This window comes from Cryptomeria japonica, chromosome 1 (genome assembly GCF_030272615.1).
Source record: "Cryptomeria japonica chromosome 1, Sugi_1.0, whole genome shotgun sequence".
Classification (NCBI taxonomy): Eukaryota; Viridiplantae; Streptophyta; class Pinopsida; order Cupressales; family Cupressaceae; genus Cryptomeria; species Cryptomeria japonica.
This window is the reverse complement of record NC_081405.1, coordinates 501,786,090-501,803,366: the sequence shown is the minus strand read 5'-3', so window position 1 is coordinate 501,803,366 and position 17,277 is coordinate 501,786,090. Positions and strand designations below refer to the sequence as shown.

Genomic DNA, 17,277 nt, shown 5'->3' with positions numbered 1-17,277 from the left:
AATGAACCATTGGGACTCTTGATTGGTCCTTAGAGATTAACTTACCTTATTACAAATATTTAGATTTAATCGTCATTTGGAATCGCTAAGTCATCTTACATCATGGTAGGTTTTTACACATAAAACACACATCAACAGAACGGATATTGATGAAGACTTAGTATGTAGATTAATGTTATCAATGGTCACTGTTCAAAGACATAGTCAACTATCATATGCCCACGAAGTCTGATTGTTTCATATGAATTGTAGATACAACCTTTTCATCTAACGCTATTATGCTATGCTATGATGTTAGACATCAACAATTATCTCTTCTTCATTGTACTGGTATTGACTATGCTCATTATTTTTTATATCAACTACTGTTGCCTTCATTTGACATTTCAACCTTTATAAGAAACAAGACATAGGATAGACTTGTCCCATAATGAAATTGGTTAGAGCAACAATCTCACCCATACAAGGATAATGGCAACACGGATATCTCCTTGACATCAATGAAAAATTCCAACATGTTTGTCATGATGTTGGTCGCTTGACATAGAGGTTCAAGGACAATTTCATGATTAGAAGATTTTTCTCGCATCAGTTCTGCTATTCTTTTTGTTGCCAGAAGGCAATGGGTCTCTTAGTAGCCCTTTTTGTATCTTGCCCTGAAGTAGTGTGCCTCAGTTGTGCAAGTCTGTGTATCTTGCCCTAAGGTAGTGCTCCTTCGTCTTGCAAGTCCATCAGGTGCATGTTGCTCCTTGGCGGTAAGCCTAAAAGTTTGTAATCAATTTTATTTTTATTGTGAGTTTGATTACCACCATGGTTTTTCCTAATTGGGTTTTCCACATAAATCTGGTGTTTAAGTGTTGATGATTGATTTTTTAGTGTTATTAAATATTGTTTAATATCAGTTAGATCAAAATTAGAAGTATTCTGAACTGATTCACCCCCCCTCTCAATCCTACCGTGCGTTTAACAATTGGTATTAGAGCAAGGTTCCTCTTAGAAGAGCTTAACTACTTGAGGTAAATCTGAAACGGCACAAGAACTTAATTTTAAAGAACCGAAGTTCAATGGCACAATTTTTTCTTCTTGGAAGGAGAGGATGGAATCTTATTTGGAAACACTACCGGAAAGAATCTAGGAAATTGTCAAATCTGATTATAAGCCTTCACGGAAAGTTCCTTAGACTCTGGATGAATGTAAGAATCATTAGAATAATGCAAAGGCTAGAACTGTGATTATTAGTTGCTTGATTGATGCAGTATTTGGTAATGTTAGCGGATTGAAAGAAGCCAACGAGGTCTGGAACAAATTAAGTCAATCATATGAAGGAGATCCAAAGACAAAGTAGGCTAGGCTAATGAATCTAAAACATAAATATGAGTGTCTAAGGATGGTCGATGATCAAGGTGTTGAGAACTACGTACACAGGGTGAATGAGATTGTGAATGCAATTAGAAGTATTGGTGGGAAAATAGAAGAAGGTGATGTTGTGAGAAAGATTTTCCTCACTTTGCCTAAACCCTACAAGCCAAAGAAGTGTGCTATTGAAGACTCTCATGATTTGGATAAGTATACAATTGATAAACTCCTTGGGTCATTATTTGCCTATGAAATGTTAGAGATGGAAGATATCAAAAGAGAAAGAAAAGAAGTTGCATTCAATGTTTCAAAGCTAGCTGAAGATGAACCCATAGCAAGTGAAAATATAGATGAGATCGAGGCAAACTTCGTTAGAAGACTGAAGAGAGGAACAGTAAAATACAAAGGTAAGTTACCTATGAAATGTTTTAATTGTGGTAGAATTGATCATTATGCTACTAAATCTATCTAATGATGATGAGAAGAAAAGTAGACAAAAGATTTGATACAAAGAAAAGGACAAATGATAGAGATAAAGGAAAAAGGAGCCTATGTTCTATGGAGAACCATTCATCCCAAGATGAAGAAGGTGATGACTCGAATAAAGAATCTTTGTTTCTAGTTATAGAGGAAAGGAATAAGGAGATGTCCAAAAGACCGGAAAGAGTGAAGAACAACAAAAATTCAATAAGTGAAACGACCGCATTGCATGCTAAAGTGGAACCAAAAGCTTGGATCATTGACTCCGGATGCTCAAATCATATGACTGGTGATAAGGAGAAGTTCATTAATCTTGACAAGTATGATGGAGGATCAATGAAATTTGCAGGAGAGGAAGTTGCACCTATTTGTGGGATAGGAAGCATTCCAATTGATGGTAAGCATAAAACCAACGATGTTTATTATATAGAAGGTCTGAGTCATAATTTATTGAGTGCCAGTCAAATGTGCAATAAAGGCTATGAAGTCTTATTTAGTCTTTTCGGATGTGTAATTAGAAAAGGAAAATCAGGAAGATTGGTAGTGGAAGGTGTTAGAACAAATGGGAATGTCTATTACATGAAGGATAAGAGTGCAAGCAAATGTTTGTTGGCTCATAGCAGTGAATGTTGGGTGTGAAACAAAAGGATGGGACATGTCAATTTTGATAACAAGGTGAAAATAAGTACTACTAAAGCTATGAGAGATTTACCAAGAATTATCAAACCTACTGATTTTGTGTGTAGAGAATGTCAAATAGGAAAATTGACGAAGAGGAGATTCAAGAACAAAGAATATTCTACTTCTAAACCTTTGGAGTTGATTCACACAAATCTTTGCGGACTTGCTAGGACAAAAGCACTCAACGGAGAAAGGTACCTTATGTTGCTTATTGATGATTACTCTAGAATGACATGCGTTACATTCTTGAAAGAAAAATCTGAAAATTTTGAAAGATTTAAAGTGTTCAAGTCAATGGTTGAAAATCAAGTAGATACTAAAATCAAGTGTTTGAGATTTGATAGAGGAGAGTTTACTTCATATGAATTTGATAGCTTTTGTGCAAAAAATGCAGAATGGAGTTGTAGAAAGGAAGAATGGGATTGTTATTGAGATGGTTAGAACTATGTTGAAAGATGTTAACTTGGCTAATGTATATTGGAAAGAAGTTGTGCATACAGTTCTCTATATTCTTAACAGTGTATGGATAAGAGTAAATCATACTAAGACACCTTATGAAATTTGGAATGGAAGACCTCCTACGGTGAAGTATTTCAGAATCTTTGGAAGCAAATTCTATATCAAGAGATGAAAATGATCTAGAAAAGTTTGATACTAGAGCAAATGAAGAAATATTTCTGGGATATGCTACAAATAGAAAGGCCTACTGATGTTACAACAAGAGATTAAACAAGATAGTGGAGAGCACAAATATAAAAGTATTTGAAGAACAGGATCAGACTGCCTCTGAACTTGAATAGGAGACTGAATTTGAGATTATTCCAAATGTTGCTGAAGGAAGAATGATCCGGAAGACAAAAGTGGAAAAGAGAAAAATGAAGAAGAAAAACAACCTCAGCAAGTGTAGCCAGATATGTGAGAAAGAACCATTCAGAAGATTAGATTATTGGAGATAGGAAAAGGTGTCCAGACAAGAAGAAGAGTTGTGGAAGCAAATGCACAAGCAAATTATTGTTTTCTTTCATAGGTTGAACCAAAGTCTTATGAAGAAGCAAGCATAAAAGATAGTTGGATAAAAACAATGGAAGAAGAGAAGAATCAGATACAAAAAAATCAGACATGGGAACTGGTACTCAAACCAGTGGACAAAAATGTGATAGGAACTAAGTGGGTGTTCCAGAATAAGCTAAATGAACAAGGACAAGTTACAAGGAACAAGGCAAGGTTGGCATGTAAAGGTTATTCACAAGTAGAAGATATAGATTTTGAGGAGACTTTTACTCCGGTAGCTAGGATGGAAGCTATAAGTATGTTCCTTTCTTTTTTTGCTTATAAGAACTTTAAAGTGTATCAAATGAATGTTAAGTCAGCCTTTCTAAATGGAGAACTTGAAGAAGAGGTGTAAGTTGAACTGTTGGATGCATTCAAATTGTTAGAGGATTCAGATATGGTTTGCATGTTGAAAAAGGCGTTATATGGACTCAAACAAGCACCTAGAGATTGGATAGATATTTGTTGCAACAAAATTTCAGAAAAGGTACTGCTGACAACAATCTTTATTTTAAAGTTGAAGGTAGAAAACTTTTGATTGTTGTTGTTTATGTTGATGATATTATATTTGGAGGAAATGATGATCTATGTAAGGAGTTTATAGAATAGATGTAAAAAGAATTTGAAATGTCAATGATTAGTGAGTTGTCATTCTTTCTTGGTATGCAAGTTACGTAGTTAGAAGATGAAATTTTTATTTCTCAATACAGATATGTCAAAGAAATGCTAAAGAAGTTTGATATGGAAAATTGTAAACCAGTTGGAACTCCCTTGGGTTTTGGTTGTAAGTTGAGGAAAGATGATAAATCTCCAAAAGTTGATCAAAAGTACAAATCTATGATTGGAGGACTGTTATATTTAACTGCCTCTAGATTGAATATTATGCAAGTTGTCTATTTAGTTGCAAGATTTTAGGCTAGTTTGAAGCAATCGCATGATCAAGCAATGAAGAGGATTTTCATATTTGAAAGGTACCTAGGATTTTGGTTTTTGGTATAAAAAGAATGGAGATTTCATGCTAAAGGCATACACAAATGCAAATTGGGTCAAATGTGTTGATGATAGGAAAAGTACAAGTGGTGGTGCATTCTTCTTGGGAGACAGGTTGTTATCGTGGTTAATTAAGAAGCAAGATTCAATATCTCTATCTACTACAAAAGAAGAATTCATTGCAACAACATATTGTTGTACTCAAGTTATGTGGATGAAAGAAACTATTAAGGATATCAAAGTAGTGTATGATGGAGCTATTCCTATCATGTGTGATAATACCAGTGTTATAAACATTTCAAAGAATCTGGTGATGCATTCAAGAAGCAAACAGATCTCAATCAAGTATCATTTCTTAAGAGAGAAGGTTGCAAAGAAGGAAGTCAAGTTGGAATATGTTTCTACAAAAGAACAGGTTGCAAACATTTTTACTAAAGCATTGGTGAAGGATATTTTTGAGTCTCTCAGGCCTCCTTTCTTTAACTAGATGCATAGGTGCGGTGCATCTTTCTAGGCGGAGATTCAAGGCTTATTCTTTGTCTCTTGGATTGATGTTGTTGTTGTTCTCAAGGGGAGCAATGGAGTGTATTGTTTTTGTAAAGTTGGTTGATCTTTGTCTTTGATGTCAAAGGGGGAGAAGTATGTGTAAGTGCTGCCATCAATGACAAAGGGAGAGATTGTTGGAAATCTGAGTGGCTTGTTGATATCTAAGTTGTGTTGTCATTGATGTCAAACTTGGTGTTCCGGATAGAGTTTGGTCCGGATATGCTTGTGTATTGTTACAGGTTTCTCTAACTAGTGTTGAAATTGAGTTTGTTCTAACTGGTGTTGCTATTGAGTTTGTTGAGTTTGTGGTGTTGTTGTTGAGTTTATAAAGTATATGGTGAGTTTGATATACAAGAAAGAGTGCTTAATGCTTCGGTGGTTGAATGCTTTGTTTACCTATGGATGATGAAGGTTATGTTTTGAGGTTCAGAGTATGTTGTCTGGTTCACGGATTGTAAGGGTTTGTCGTTGTTGTGTTCTGACAGTGAAAGCATCTATCAAACTGGCAGAGAAAGTCTTATGTGGAATCTTGCGCTGCAATTTGGTGGACATGTTGAGTTGGTTAGTGCAATATTTTAGTTCAATTCTATTGTGGTGTTTCTGTTTTGGAAGTGAGTTGTGTTGGATTATGCTTGGTACGTTCAATTTTCTACGTATCTGATTGGAATATCTTATTTGAATCATACTTTTTGGTCCGGATATGCTTTGGGAGCTATATTAGATGGTAATTATGGGTTTCAACATGTTGTGGAAATCCATGTTAAGTAATTTGCATTGGGAGTTGTTTTTGGTCCACTGGTTGTTGAGCTTTAGCATTTATCTACATGTTATGTTTAGTGCCAACTTTGGAGGATGTCTTAGCATGTGTGATTCATTGGATTCGACTTGGAAGGATGTTTTGTGATGGATTTGGGTACCCTCATTCTCTTGGAGTGGACTGCTTTAAATATTTTTGGTTCGGGTAGCTTATTTCATGTAATAATGTTTACTATGTTGGTGGCTGACCCTCAATTAGGTTTTTGATGATCTAACTTGTATTTAAGGAGTGCAGATGTATGAGTTGTGTGTGGAATAGTGTGTGACTTGAAGTGAAGTAGATGCGAATGATGTGCAAGTAGATTTTGTGTTGCGAATGTGTGAAAGTTAGTTTGTGACGAGCTTTGATGATAATCTTTTAGTGTTGACAATAGTTTATGACAGATTTGTTTGCCATGATGTTGCTTGCTTGACACAAAGGTTCAAGAACAATTTCTTGATCAGTAGATTCTTGCAATATCAGTTTAGCTATTCTTTCTATTGCAGGAAGACAGTGGGTCTCTTGGTAGCCCTTTTTGTATCTTGCCTTGAAGCAGTGTGTCTTAGTTGTGCAAGTCTATGTATCTTGGCCTAAGGTAGTGCACCTTAGTCTTGCAAGTCCATCAGGTGCATGTCGCTCCTTGGAAATAAGCCTAAAACTTTGTAATCAATTCTATTTATATTGTGAGTTTGATTCTCACTGAGGTTTTTCCCTGATTGGGTTTTCCATGTAAATCTAGAGTTCATGTGTTGATGGTTGATCTTTTTAGTGTTGTTATTAAATATTGTTTAATATCAGTTAGATCAGATTAGAAGTGTTCCGAATTAATTCATTCCCCCCTCTCAGTCCTACTGTGGGTTTAACAATGACCACATAGAAAGAGCTCGAGCAAGATCTTCAAACCTGCCCAATAAAATGCTTGTTTGTGGAATGAAAACCATGGATTGTAAATAAGAAATGAAGCCCAATCAAGACAATAAACAAAGATGCATGACTCCAATATCAAAGTCTGTCCAAAAAACCAATTAACTACACTCACCAAACAAGAGACATCGACCTAGGAAAGATTTATAACCTACCGACTTGGCAGATAAAAAGGTCTGCTATAGGAGCACCTAATGCAAAAACAAGCGCAAATAATATGATGCATACTTGTACAAACAAATGCCTACAACAAGTGAAACTCGAGCCTTTGCAAGATGATCACTAAATGCAATGGTGCATATATCGCCAAACGACATAGGCCACACCAACTTGGATCTTAAAACCAAATTGGTGAACACCTCAGCCAGGAAAGGGATGCAAAATTGAAAGCGCTAATACTGTGTTGGAGCACCTAGGAGAACAACCTACAAACCATTTGAAACCTAAACGACAACAAAGAGAAGCAACACTCTCGATGTTATTTCACCAAATTGGAACAAATGAATTGAGATAATACAAATTTACAAACACCCGAATATATAACAGTGTGATATGGTAGAGCTTCAACCAGCTATCGACCTACAACAAACATTAAATGCATTTTGAACAATATTAAATACTATGTGACTAATATCTAATATTGAGATATGTTGGCCACCAACATAAGTGTATGTGATTGGAATAAAAACACAGTCACACCAACAAATATAAGCAGACTCTTAGTAAAAGGCTAATCTTGTTACTGATAGCCTAAAGGCACAATTGTTGGAGATCTAGTTGTCAACACTTATATGTTTTTATATATGTAATTGTATTGTAATGCCTATTGTTGGGGAAATTGTCATTTTGCAGCCTTGGAGCATTTTGTTGTATTAAATAAGTGAAATTTTATATTTTTGTTGTTGCTATACTTTTTTCTGTTATTATGGGTAAAGGTGGTATTTTGAAAGGATCCAAACCTTTTACATCAAGGCAACAAATAGCAAAGAAAGTCTCGACACAAAACACACAAAAGCAAAAATCTATGAGGGATGGAGTTCATCAACAAGAAACAATATCAAAAAGCGCAAGAGACAATAGATCAACAACACATGAATAGTAGCAAAATGCTACAAATAAAAATGTTCTTTAAATCACTAAGTTTGAAAGGGTCTAAACCCTTTTACATCAAGGCAACAAATAGCAAAGAAAGTCTCAATACAAAACACACAAAAACAAAAATCTATTAGGGATGGAGTTCATCAACAAGAAACAATAACAAAAAGCACAAGAGACAATAGATCAACAACACATGAATAGTAGCAAAATGCTACACAGATCACTAACAACTTCCCATTACTCAAAAAGAAATTCTAGATGGTCCTCTATAGCCTCACTATCTAGGTCAACAACCTCTTTCTGTTTCTACATCAGATGGGGCCTTTCCTTTTAGAAGGGCCCTAAACTTCAAGAAAATTCTTTTCTCTTGATGAAGCTTTCATTTAGCATGGAGATGCTGGTGGCAGAGTTCTTGATGGTGGTCTTGTTTAGCTAGATCACTTTGTTTAATGGGGTGGTCTTGTTTCGCTAGATCACTTTGTTTAATGAGGACAACAAGGCTATAGTATTGTACTTGAACCATCTTTTATAAAAAGTGTTCCTAACTCAATTTTCCTAGAGACTTTCTTAAAGATCTTTGACTATAGTAATTCTTTGGAGGGTATCATAATGGGCTACAGAATATTCAACTGTAGCTATTGCAATAGTTTAAATTACAATTCTCAATATTCTTGGACAGTAACTGTTGGTATAATGTGATGAATACATTTTTGGCTTACGGGCATAAAAGATTATCTGGTTTGACTTTCTTAATGTTTTCACTCAGCTAAAAGCACTCCATTGGATGTCCTTTAGTTTCAAAAATCTAATTTACTGAACTAAATACAATATATCTGCTAATCAGAAGAAAAAGAGACATACCAAATGTTAGAAGCAAGCCAAAAATGTAAGAAGCAATACAAGTGGTGAAGTATGTCTTCTTGGGATACTGGATCAGCCCTGTGCTTGAATCCTCAAATGCTTCATAGGCTCTTGTAGAGAAGTTTGACCGATCAAATTTCAGCATCAAAGCAGTTAAAAGACCGGGTACTGTTACATCCCCTAATCCTAACAAGGAATACGGAAAGGTCGAGTTTCCCTGGAATAACATTACATGACAGTCATCAGAACAAACAACAACAACAACAAAAAAAAATTGCTTATGTACTTTTATTTTGTCAATGCCATTGGTTTCATTAATCCCTTTGGTATATCAAAATGCACAATCCAACATTCATATGTACTAATCAAAAACTGGTCGGAGGCACAAACCTTAAGGTGAGGAAATATCAATTTTATAGGAGCATCAAATGCCGAAGATGTTGCAACCTGTATCATAGAAAGAAAGGACAAACAGCAGATACAATAATTCTAAGTATGAATATGTAAAACAAAATTGCATTGGTGAACATAGTTGAATCAAGAGACAGATCAGTTGTAACTTGCTGCATGTCTTTTTAACCATTTTTCCCATAATATATGGTATCAAACAAAATTCACCCATATGTTCCCTCTCAAAATCCAAGAGCAACTTGATATAAATAAAAAAAACATAAAAGGTGTATGAGATACAGAAGCATTAAGGGAAACATGCATTGGAAACTTAGTACGAGGAAGAAACACCTCGAATTTTAGCAATGTTGCGTTTTATTACAGTCAGCTCAAACAGTTTTTTATCTGCTTTCTTAAACAGATAACAACTTGCAGTTAGATACCTTAAAGGGTTATATCTTTAGGGATCTTGCACAGAGCAATGAAAATAAGATGAACAACAGAAATTCTTTAATAGATTTAGATAATTTAATATCAACGTGTGTGTGTATCTGTGTGCCTGTGTTTGTGTTGAACTGTGGGCATGTGTGTGCATGTGTGTGTGCACGCACGCATGTGCATGCATGTGTGTGTGCACACATACTTGCACATAATTATGTGTGTTTGTGTGAATGCTGAGCAGACTTGGATCATATAAAATGAACCCCTTTTTAATTATGATTAAGTGGTATTCAGTCACTAAAAATTGTTTGTAAACAGGGATGTATTTAATTATATGTGGATACTACATTAATTTTCAATATCATCTATTTAGTATTGGTACTTACAGTGACCATTACGTTGTCACCAAAGACATGCATAGATCCAAAAACCCAGAAGACATCATACAAAAGCAATCCAGATAGCAGTGCGGTAGCTGTCAGAAAACTGCCAATGAAATCAAGTTAGGATTGTTAAAGCCTGTCACTCATTTCAAAAATACAATGAATGTGCTTTGTAATGCAACAAAGTAGCCAACGTTCTGCAATATATGCATTAGACAAACATCAAAGACCAAATTTGATACTTTCTATGATATAGGCATTCTAATTTCAAAATAACAAGATTCTTCAAATTTGGATCACCCATTATTAAATTTTCCCCATGTTTTTAGAAAGGCAATGAAAATTTGTAGTCCATTCCATTTTAAACCTGCAACTCAGATTTTCACATTTCATTTTTATGCAAGGGGCAAAAGTGTATCATTATATTTACTCCACCTATCTATTTGTTTTTTTCAATGTGTAAAGTGTAATTTTAAAAGTTGAAAACCTTGAAAAACTCTTCTTAGCTTTTGATTTGACCTTCCTTTGCAAATTTTCTCTGTCATAATTTTCATTTCTTACCTAGTCGAAATTCTTTCTGGCTAATTTTTGGCTCAATCAAATCAATATCCTACATATTTGATTTGAACTTTCTTTGCACATTTTCCTTGTCATTGACTTCATCTCTTTCTAGGTCCATTATGTCAAAAATATTTCTGGCAATGTTGGTTCAATCAAATACATTCCTTCGTTGGGGGAAAGAGAAATTCATTACAAGACATAATTTGACTCCTTATTTGTAATGGGCTGGTCAAAAATTTTCCTTGTATCTTGTAAATGTTGGACAGATGTCAATTGCTTTGTGCTATGATATTGCCACTAATTTTGATCTAGCTCCTTAGAATTTAATTCATCAATTGCTTAACAAAATGTCCATAATATAAATATGAAGAGATAGCTTGATATTCTCTAAAACTAGAGTTTACAATAATGGACTTAAGAGTGATTCAATGTCATCATAAAATTTTCTGTTATAGCTTATACAATTCAAGATACAGTTGATACTATTATAACCTCCAATTGAAGGCTGCCAATAAATCTGTTCTTGCTGTTTGCTGACCTTAATAACTCTTATGCCATCCTTCAAGCCTTGAAACTTGTCCTTTTATGTGGAGCAGCTCAGATAAGGAGCCATAATTGTAATAGGACTTCAAAAGAGGTACCTATTGTGACCTAATCACACATGACCCCATTCCAAATGGGGGCCCCCTACTTTTTAGGCCCTCTTGGTGTTTTGGTTTTCGTTTTTGGGGTCTTTTGTGGCAGTCTCGTCGGTCTCTCTGAGTTTGTAAGTGAGTGGGGTCAATTTGATCAAGTCTGCTTTTCATTTGAGCAAATTTGGCTAAGTCTACGGCTCGTTTGGTTAGTTATAGGGTTTATATCTTCAGTCCTAGATTTTAGGGGTTTCCTTTTAGGGTTTTCGAGAACTAAAAGTTGCAATGGAGACAGGACCCTCTAAGGAACCAGCATGTGAATTTGAGCGAATTCTGAGCAACTTTCTATTTGTTGTCCTCATTTTTGTTTTCAAAAATAAAGGACCATTACATGAAATTTTTGTGAAAAAATGAAAAATTTTACTCTATGGCACGCTTCCCGAGGCGGACTTTAGACTAATCCTTGGACTGGCTTAATCCTCAGTCCATCCTCGAACCACGTTTTGAATTTCGTCGCATTCTGGATTCGTTTGCTATGTCTCTCCTTCAATTTCAGGTTTTTTCTCCCTGACTGCAGGTGGGAAATTTCTCTTGAATTGCAAGTTTTAATGATTTCCATTGTTTTGGTCTTTGTAGGGAAATTTTTCGCTAATTACAAGTGCACTTTATTGAAAAATAAGAACTTGTAATTTTCTTTTTATTTCCCCCTTGATGCTTTTTGGCTTTTTAAGTTAAAATAGGGATTTTTTGGATAAGTTACAAGTAAACTTGTAATTCTTTTCTAAAACCCCTACTTTAATGTCATTTGCTTATAATAGGGATTTTAAACCTCTATTACATGTGCAAGTTATTAAAACTTGTTGTAGGGATTTTATTTTCCCTTTACAAGTAATTTGTAACTTGCACATCTCTCTCCAAAACCTGATTTTGCCTAGAATTGAAATAAATTGACATTTTAAACTTGCTATTTTGCCCACAAAACCGGATTTTCTCCATAAAGTGCAAATTGGGGAATTTTAAACTTGTAATTGTATTTTTAAAACCCGATTTTGCCTTGTTGATGGAAAAAGTGAAATTTTAAACTTGCAATTGGATTTTTATAACCCGATTTTACCTTGTTGAGAGAAAAGTAACATTTTAAACTTGTTGTTTGCTCTAAAAAAACCCGATTTTCCTTATTGCATGCAATTTTAAACTTGTTCTTCTTTCCCAAAAACCCGACCAGCAATATTGGAGGATTTTGTTGAAGATTTCCAACGATTTTGGTGGAGAAAATCAAGGAGGAGGAAGGCATTTTGGATTCCTTGCTATTTTCATGCATTTTCCAACTCTCTTCATGCCATTTGGAAGACATTATCGCTGGTTTTATGGGGTTTTAACAGCAAAAACGTTTTTGAAAAATGCCACAATTTGCCTCATTCAAGTGCCACGAATCTTATCTTTCCTAAATCGTTTTGGCTTGTCTTGCCTAGGCGTGGAGGTTGGGTGCTTTACTTGACTGATTCTTCATGCTTTTAATGGGCATTTTGATATATATGGCATTTTTTCAAAAATGTGGCTAGGGTTTTGGAATGCAGTTAATTTCTTTTTAAGAGTTCTCCTTCCTTCTTTCAAAGACTGATCATCTTTTTGAAGAGGCAATTTCAGTTTGAAGCAAGGTTTGATTTCTTTTCTTTCTTTGTTTCATTTTCTTGTTTTCTTGTCTTCTCGTTTTTCCTTTTTGGTTGTAAATTTGTATATGATTATTTTGCCCCAAAAATCTGTTTTGTGAGAGAGATTTTCCCCTTGCAAGGCAATTTGTGAATTGCATTGTTCTTCCCCATTTTCCCTCTTTACTTGTATTCAGGATTTTAAATCCCGATTGCAAGTTGGATGAAAATAATTGTTCTTCCCTTATGGTTAAAAAAATTTAACCATCTTTGGTTGAAATTCCAAGTTGCAAAGATGAAAAATACCCATTCTTTCAAAATCGGGTTTTTAGAACCGGAATACATGTTGAAAGTTCTTCCCATTTTCTTGAAGAGGATCTTCCCAAAATATTTTCATTTTCACTCATATTCATTTCCATCATCCGTACATACCATTTCATCCACTCATTTCACACCTTCATTCATTTATCCCATTTAAAGTCTACCTGTGGTCAGTCATCCAGAACCCGAAATTGGTCCAAAATGCACTCAAAAAACACTTGAAAATGAGTTCTAAAGGTCCAATTACAAGTGCAAACTTGTAGTTACCCATTACACATATGAAGTTGCATGTTTGTTCCCCGCAATTGTAAGTTAATGCTCTTGTTTTCCCCACACATGTAATGCAACTTCCAAAACCCAAAATTCACTTGTGAGCCCATTTTCGCATCAATTTATCTCTTCCCTTGTCAGTCCGGTTTGCACACACGATCTACCAAATCAATGGATTAAGGCATGGGGCTTATTTTGCAAGCGGATTTCAAGATTGGAGGATGATACAAAGAAGAGATACAACAACAATTCATGGTTGAGAGCATAAAATGCTTTCAAGACAAAGATGGTCATGACATGAAAAGAGGAAGGCAACCCTTTCTCTCCTAAAAAGATAGTACTACCCCAAGCAAGAAGACAAGGACGCAAGTTCCCATTCCGGTTCAAGATGTCTTTACCAATCCAGAATACTTCAAGTTCTAGCATCCTGAAGCGACATGAAGATCATCACAGACAAAGGATGATGCAGTTAGAGTCGTGTCTTTAGACACGTGGAATAGTTTTAGCTATGCATTTGTAATTTTGTTTTGACAAGTTACATGTAAAAAATAACTTTGTAATTGCAAGTTAACCCTTTACTTGCACTTTTGTAATTACACGTAAAGCAACTACAAGTTGTGTTCAATTAGGACTATAGTTGGAATAAGTCTTAGTTAGTTATTGAATAAGTCTTGGTGGTTGAGAGAATCTCTAAAGTTAGTTAGGATCCTCCCACCTTTTTCTCAAGGCTCCTCTTCTATAAATACTGGAGGGGTCTATTGTAATATTTATCTTTTTGGAAAGCAAGCAACGACTCAGCCAAATTTACAGCAAAGAAGTCTTTGAGCTTTCATGTGTAAATTCAAGAATTGAAAGGAATAGAAAGAAATTGCTCAAGCTTGGGGTCTTTGTGCTACATTCTTGAGTTAGTGTTCTATATTATCTTTCTTGCAAGTGTTTCTTAAAAAGCTTAATCGATTCTGATTTGCGGTCTTTGTGCTGCAAGTATTTGAGGTTAATATAGATTAAAATAAGTATTCTGTTGAGAGAAGCTATAAGTCTTTGTGCTTTCACTTGTTTTCAAGAGAATTTAGGAGCAGATTTTGTGAGAAATAGTTGTGAGTCTTTGAGCTTATACTACTTCCCATTGTTTCATGTAGAAAAGAATAAGATATTGCAGTCTTTGAGCTGTTATAATTTGTTTCTAATAGCGTTAGTATAGAAAAGGGTAGATAGGACTTCACATAATCAAGTCTTTGAGCTTGATATTGATGTTCCGTCCCAAAGGAAGTGACGGAAGTCTTTGAGCTTTCAGGAAACTTCATTTCCTTTCTTTCATTTCATTTGGAAAGTTGTTACTGTTGTTTTATATCGAATCGCTATCACTTTTCTGTGAAGAGAAAAGGATATTGTCTTTCTTGAAAGAAGAAGAAAGATTGTTGTCCCATCCTATTTTATTTTTAAAGTTGTAGTTAGATAGGGGGAGCCTTCCCTTAATTAGGAGAGTTTTACTCACACACTGTGGTTGAAACCACAATTTTGTATATTTCCCCAAGTATACAAAATTTTCAACCACCACTATTTTTAGAAAGTTCCTATTTTTTAGAGATTTCACTGCCTCTTGGAATGTCTTCATTTCACCGAAAATCAAACTTACTATTTTTAGTAAGTTATTATTTATAGTAAGTCATACTACGTCCTGTTTTGGCTCTAACTCTGACATTTGAAGCACTTTCTATTTTTGGAAAGTCTATCTGTGGCAGGTTCCTCACAAGCAAACATTGAAGACTAAGCTTTAAAGATCATTTCTAAATTCGGAAAAGTCAAAAGGCAGGCAGAATGAAAAAATGGCTGTGGGAATCATTCCAGGAATCCTAAACCCACCTCTATTCCTAAATGGCATCCTAAATCTCGAGGCATCAAATTTGTCTGTCTAGAAATAAACAAAATTGTCAAAAATCCACCAACAAAGTGAAATGGCACCCAAATCCCAAGTAGGGCACCAAAAGCAAGACATAATGGAATGAGTAAAAATCATGAAATTCCTCCTCCAAGTGAAAATAGTGCCCAATCAAAGGGTTTGGCGCCAAATCCATGATGGCATGAAAATTCCAAAGTCATGAAAATCCTTCCCCAAGTCAATTCAGTGCCCAAGACAGTCAAGTGGGCGCCAAATGGAGGTCATCATGGAAATTGTGAAAATGATGAAATTTCTTGCCAGAGTCAGTTTAGTGCCCTAGCCTAAGGTTGGGTGCTAAAATGCTTGTGCCTTAGAAAATGTTGAGCAATGAAAAATCCATGGCCAAGTCAAAAATGCGCCCCAGTCCTAGCAAGGGCACCAAAGCTAGGTTGTCATGGAAAACGGTGGAAATCAAGAATTCCTTGACACATGCAAAATTCCGCCCAAGGATGGAGTAGGTGTTGGCAATTGACACTCATCTGGTGGATTCTAGTGCATGGATAATGGATTAGGATTGTCATTGATGGCAACTCTTCATGGAAATTCTATCTGGTAGTTATGGATTTTGGTAACCGGTAGAGGAAGTGGTTCGGTAATCTGTCACCGGTATTTCAAGATAAGCAGAGCACTTTTGGTCTGGAATCTTTACGATGATTTCGGTGGTTAGATTCATGCATGGGATGATAGGGCCAACATGTAAAAATCATTTTGACATTATTTGGTTGACCCGCATATGTTTTAGTGACCTAGTCTAAGACGACACTCGGTTACACGTTACATTGCATATTATGGTTGGCCGACTTGATGAATGTTTCATTTTGTGATTGTGGATGTATATGAACAATGTAGGAGATCTTTTGGGGGTATGATATGAGCGTGTGGTGATCGAGAAACCTATTTGGCGCAGTTTCACATGCGCATTCTTGATCCGGCAGCTCACTGAGAAGCAGAACAAGACAGAGTTGCAAAGGTGTTACAATCAGACTTTTTGCATTTAACCGGAACTCATCCAGGCATTGTTTGATGCTATTTTGGAGTTCAATCATTGTAGTTATCATTGTAAACGATTTGTAAGTCGAGGAGACTTCCATATTGTAATTTAACCTTTGGTTCTAGGCAGTGTGCCTGAATGCATGTGCATTCCCCTTATGTAATACTTATGTACTCTTGATCATAGTATATGAATATTGTGGGTTCCAATCCCACCGTCGTTTTTCCCTTTCTGGGTTTCCACGTAAAATTCCTGGTGTTATGATTTTGTGGTTGATTATTTTGTATTTCTGCATTTTACTTTTTTGCATTTGCTTCTGGTGGTTTGAGAATAAGTTTGAAAATTTATTTATTTACCGGTAGAACACTGATTCACCCCCCCCCCCCTCTTGAAGTGTTCCTTGATTTCAACAATTCGTATCAAAGCCTAGTTCCTATGAGGAAGCCTAACCGCTTGAGGAAGGTCTAGGAGATTGAATCAATGGATTCTGGTTTGCAGAGACAGCTTTGTGTGGCACTTGAGGATCTTGATGCAGCAAGAAATGAAATAAGTTCCTTAAAGAGAAACTTGAATGCAGCTGAAGACTTCATTAATGATTAGAAAGATCAAGTCAACACTTCAAGAGACGAGGAAAAAGTTGATGGACAAGCTGAAGGAGAAAGAAGAACAAAGCAGGGAAAATCAGGACAAAGTTGATAAATGTGATAAGCTTGCTAGAGAGAATGTTGTATTGAAGAATGGGATGCAATCCATTGTGATGAAGCTGAAGTAGAGGGAGAAGCCAAAAAGAACCTATGTTGCTATGTCTCTTGTTGCATCTGAGATAGAGTCAGATGTGGAAGCCAAGAAAGCAAAGAAGATTGAAGAATTTTTCAGAGTAATTAGGAAACCGCACTCTGGTGATGCCCAGCAAAGCAA

General features: G+C 35.6%; 1 protein-coding gene across 2 annotated transcripts in view; it reads right to left on the bottom strand.

Annotated features, from left to right (window-relative positions):
* LOC131078165 (signal peptide peptidase 2) overlaps window positions 1-17,277 on the bottom strand; it is a 194,218-nt gene that overhangs the window by 63,220 nt on the left and 113,721 nt on the right. For both annotated transcript variants that reach the window (XM_058015837.2, XM_058015838.2), the window contains exons 6-8: window positions 10,000-10,099; window positions 9,173-9,229; window positions 8,783-8,999 (exon numbers count right to left, since the gene is read on the bottom strand). In XM_058015837.2, coding sequence (XP_057871820.1) covers window positions 8,783-8,999; window positions 9,173-9,229; window positions 10,000-10,099 — 374 coding nt within the window. The remainder of the gene's footprint in view (window positions 1-8,782; window positions 9,000-9,172; window positions 9,230-9,999; window positions 10,100-17,277) is intronic.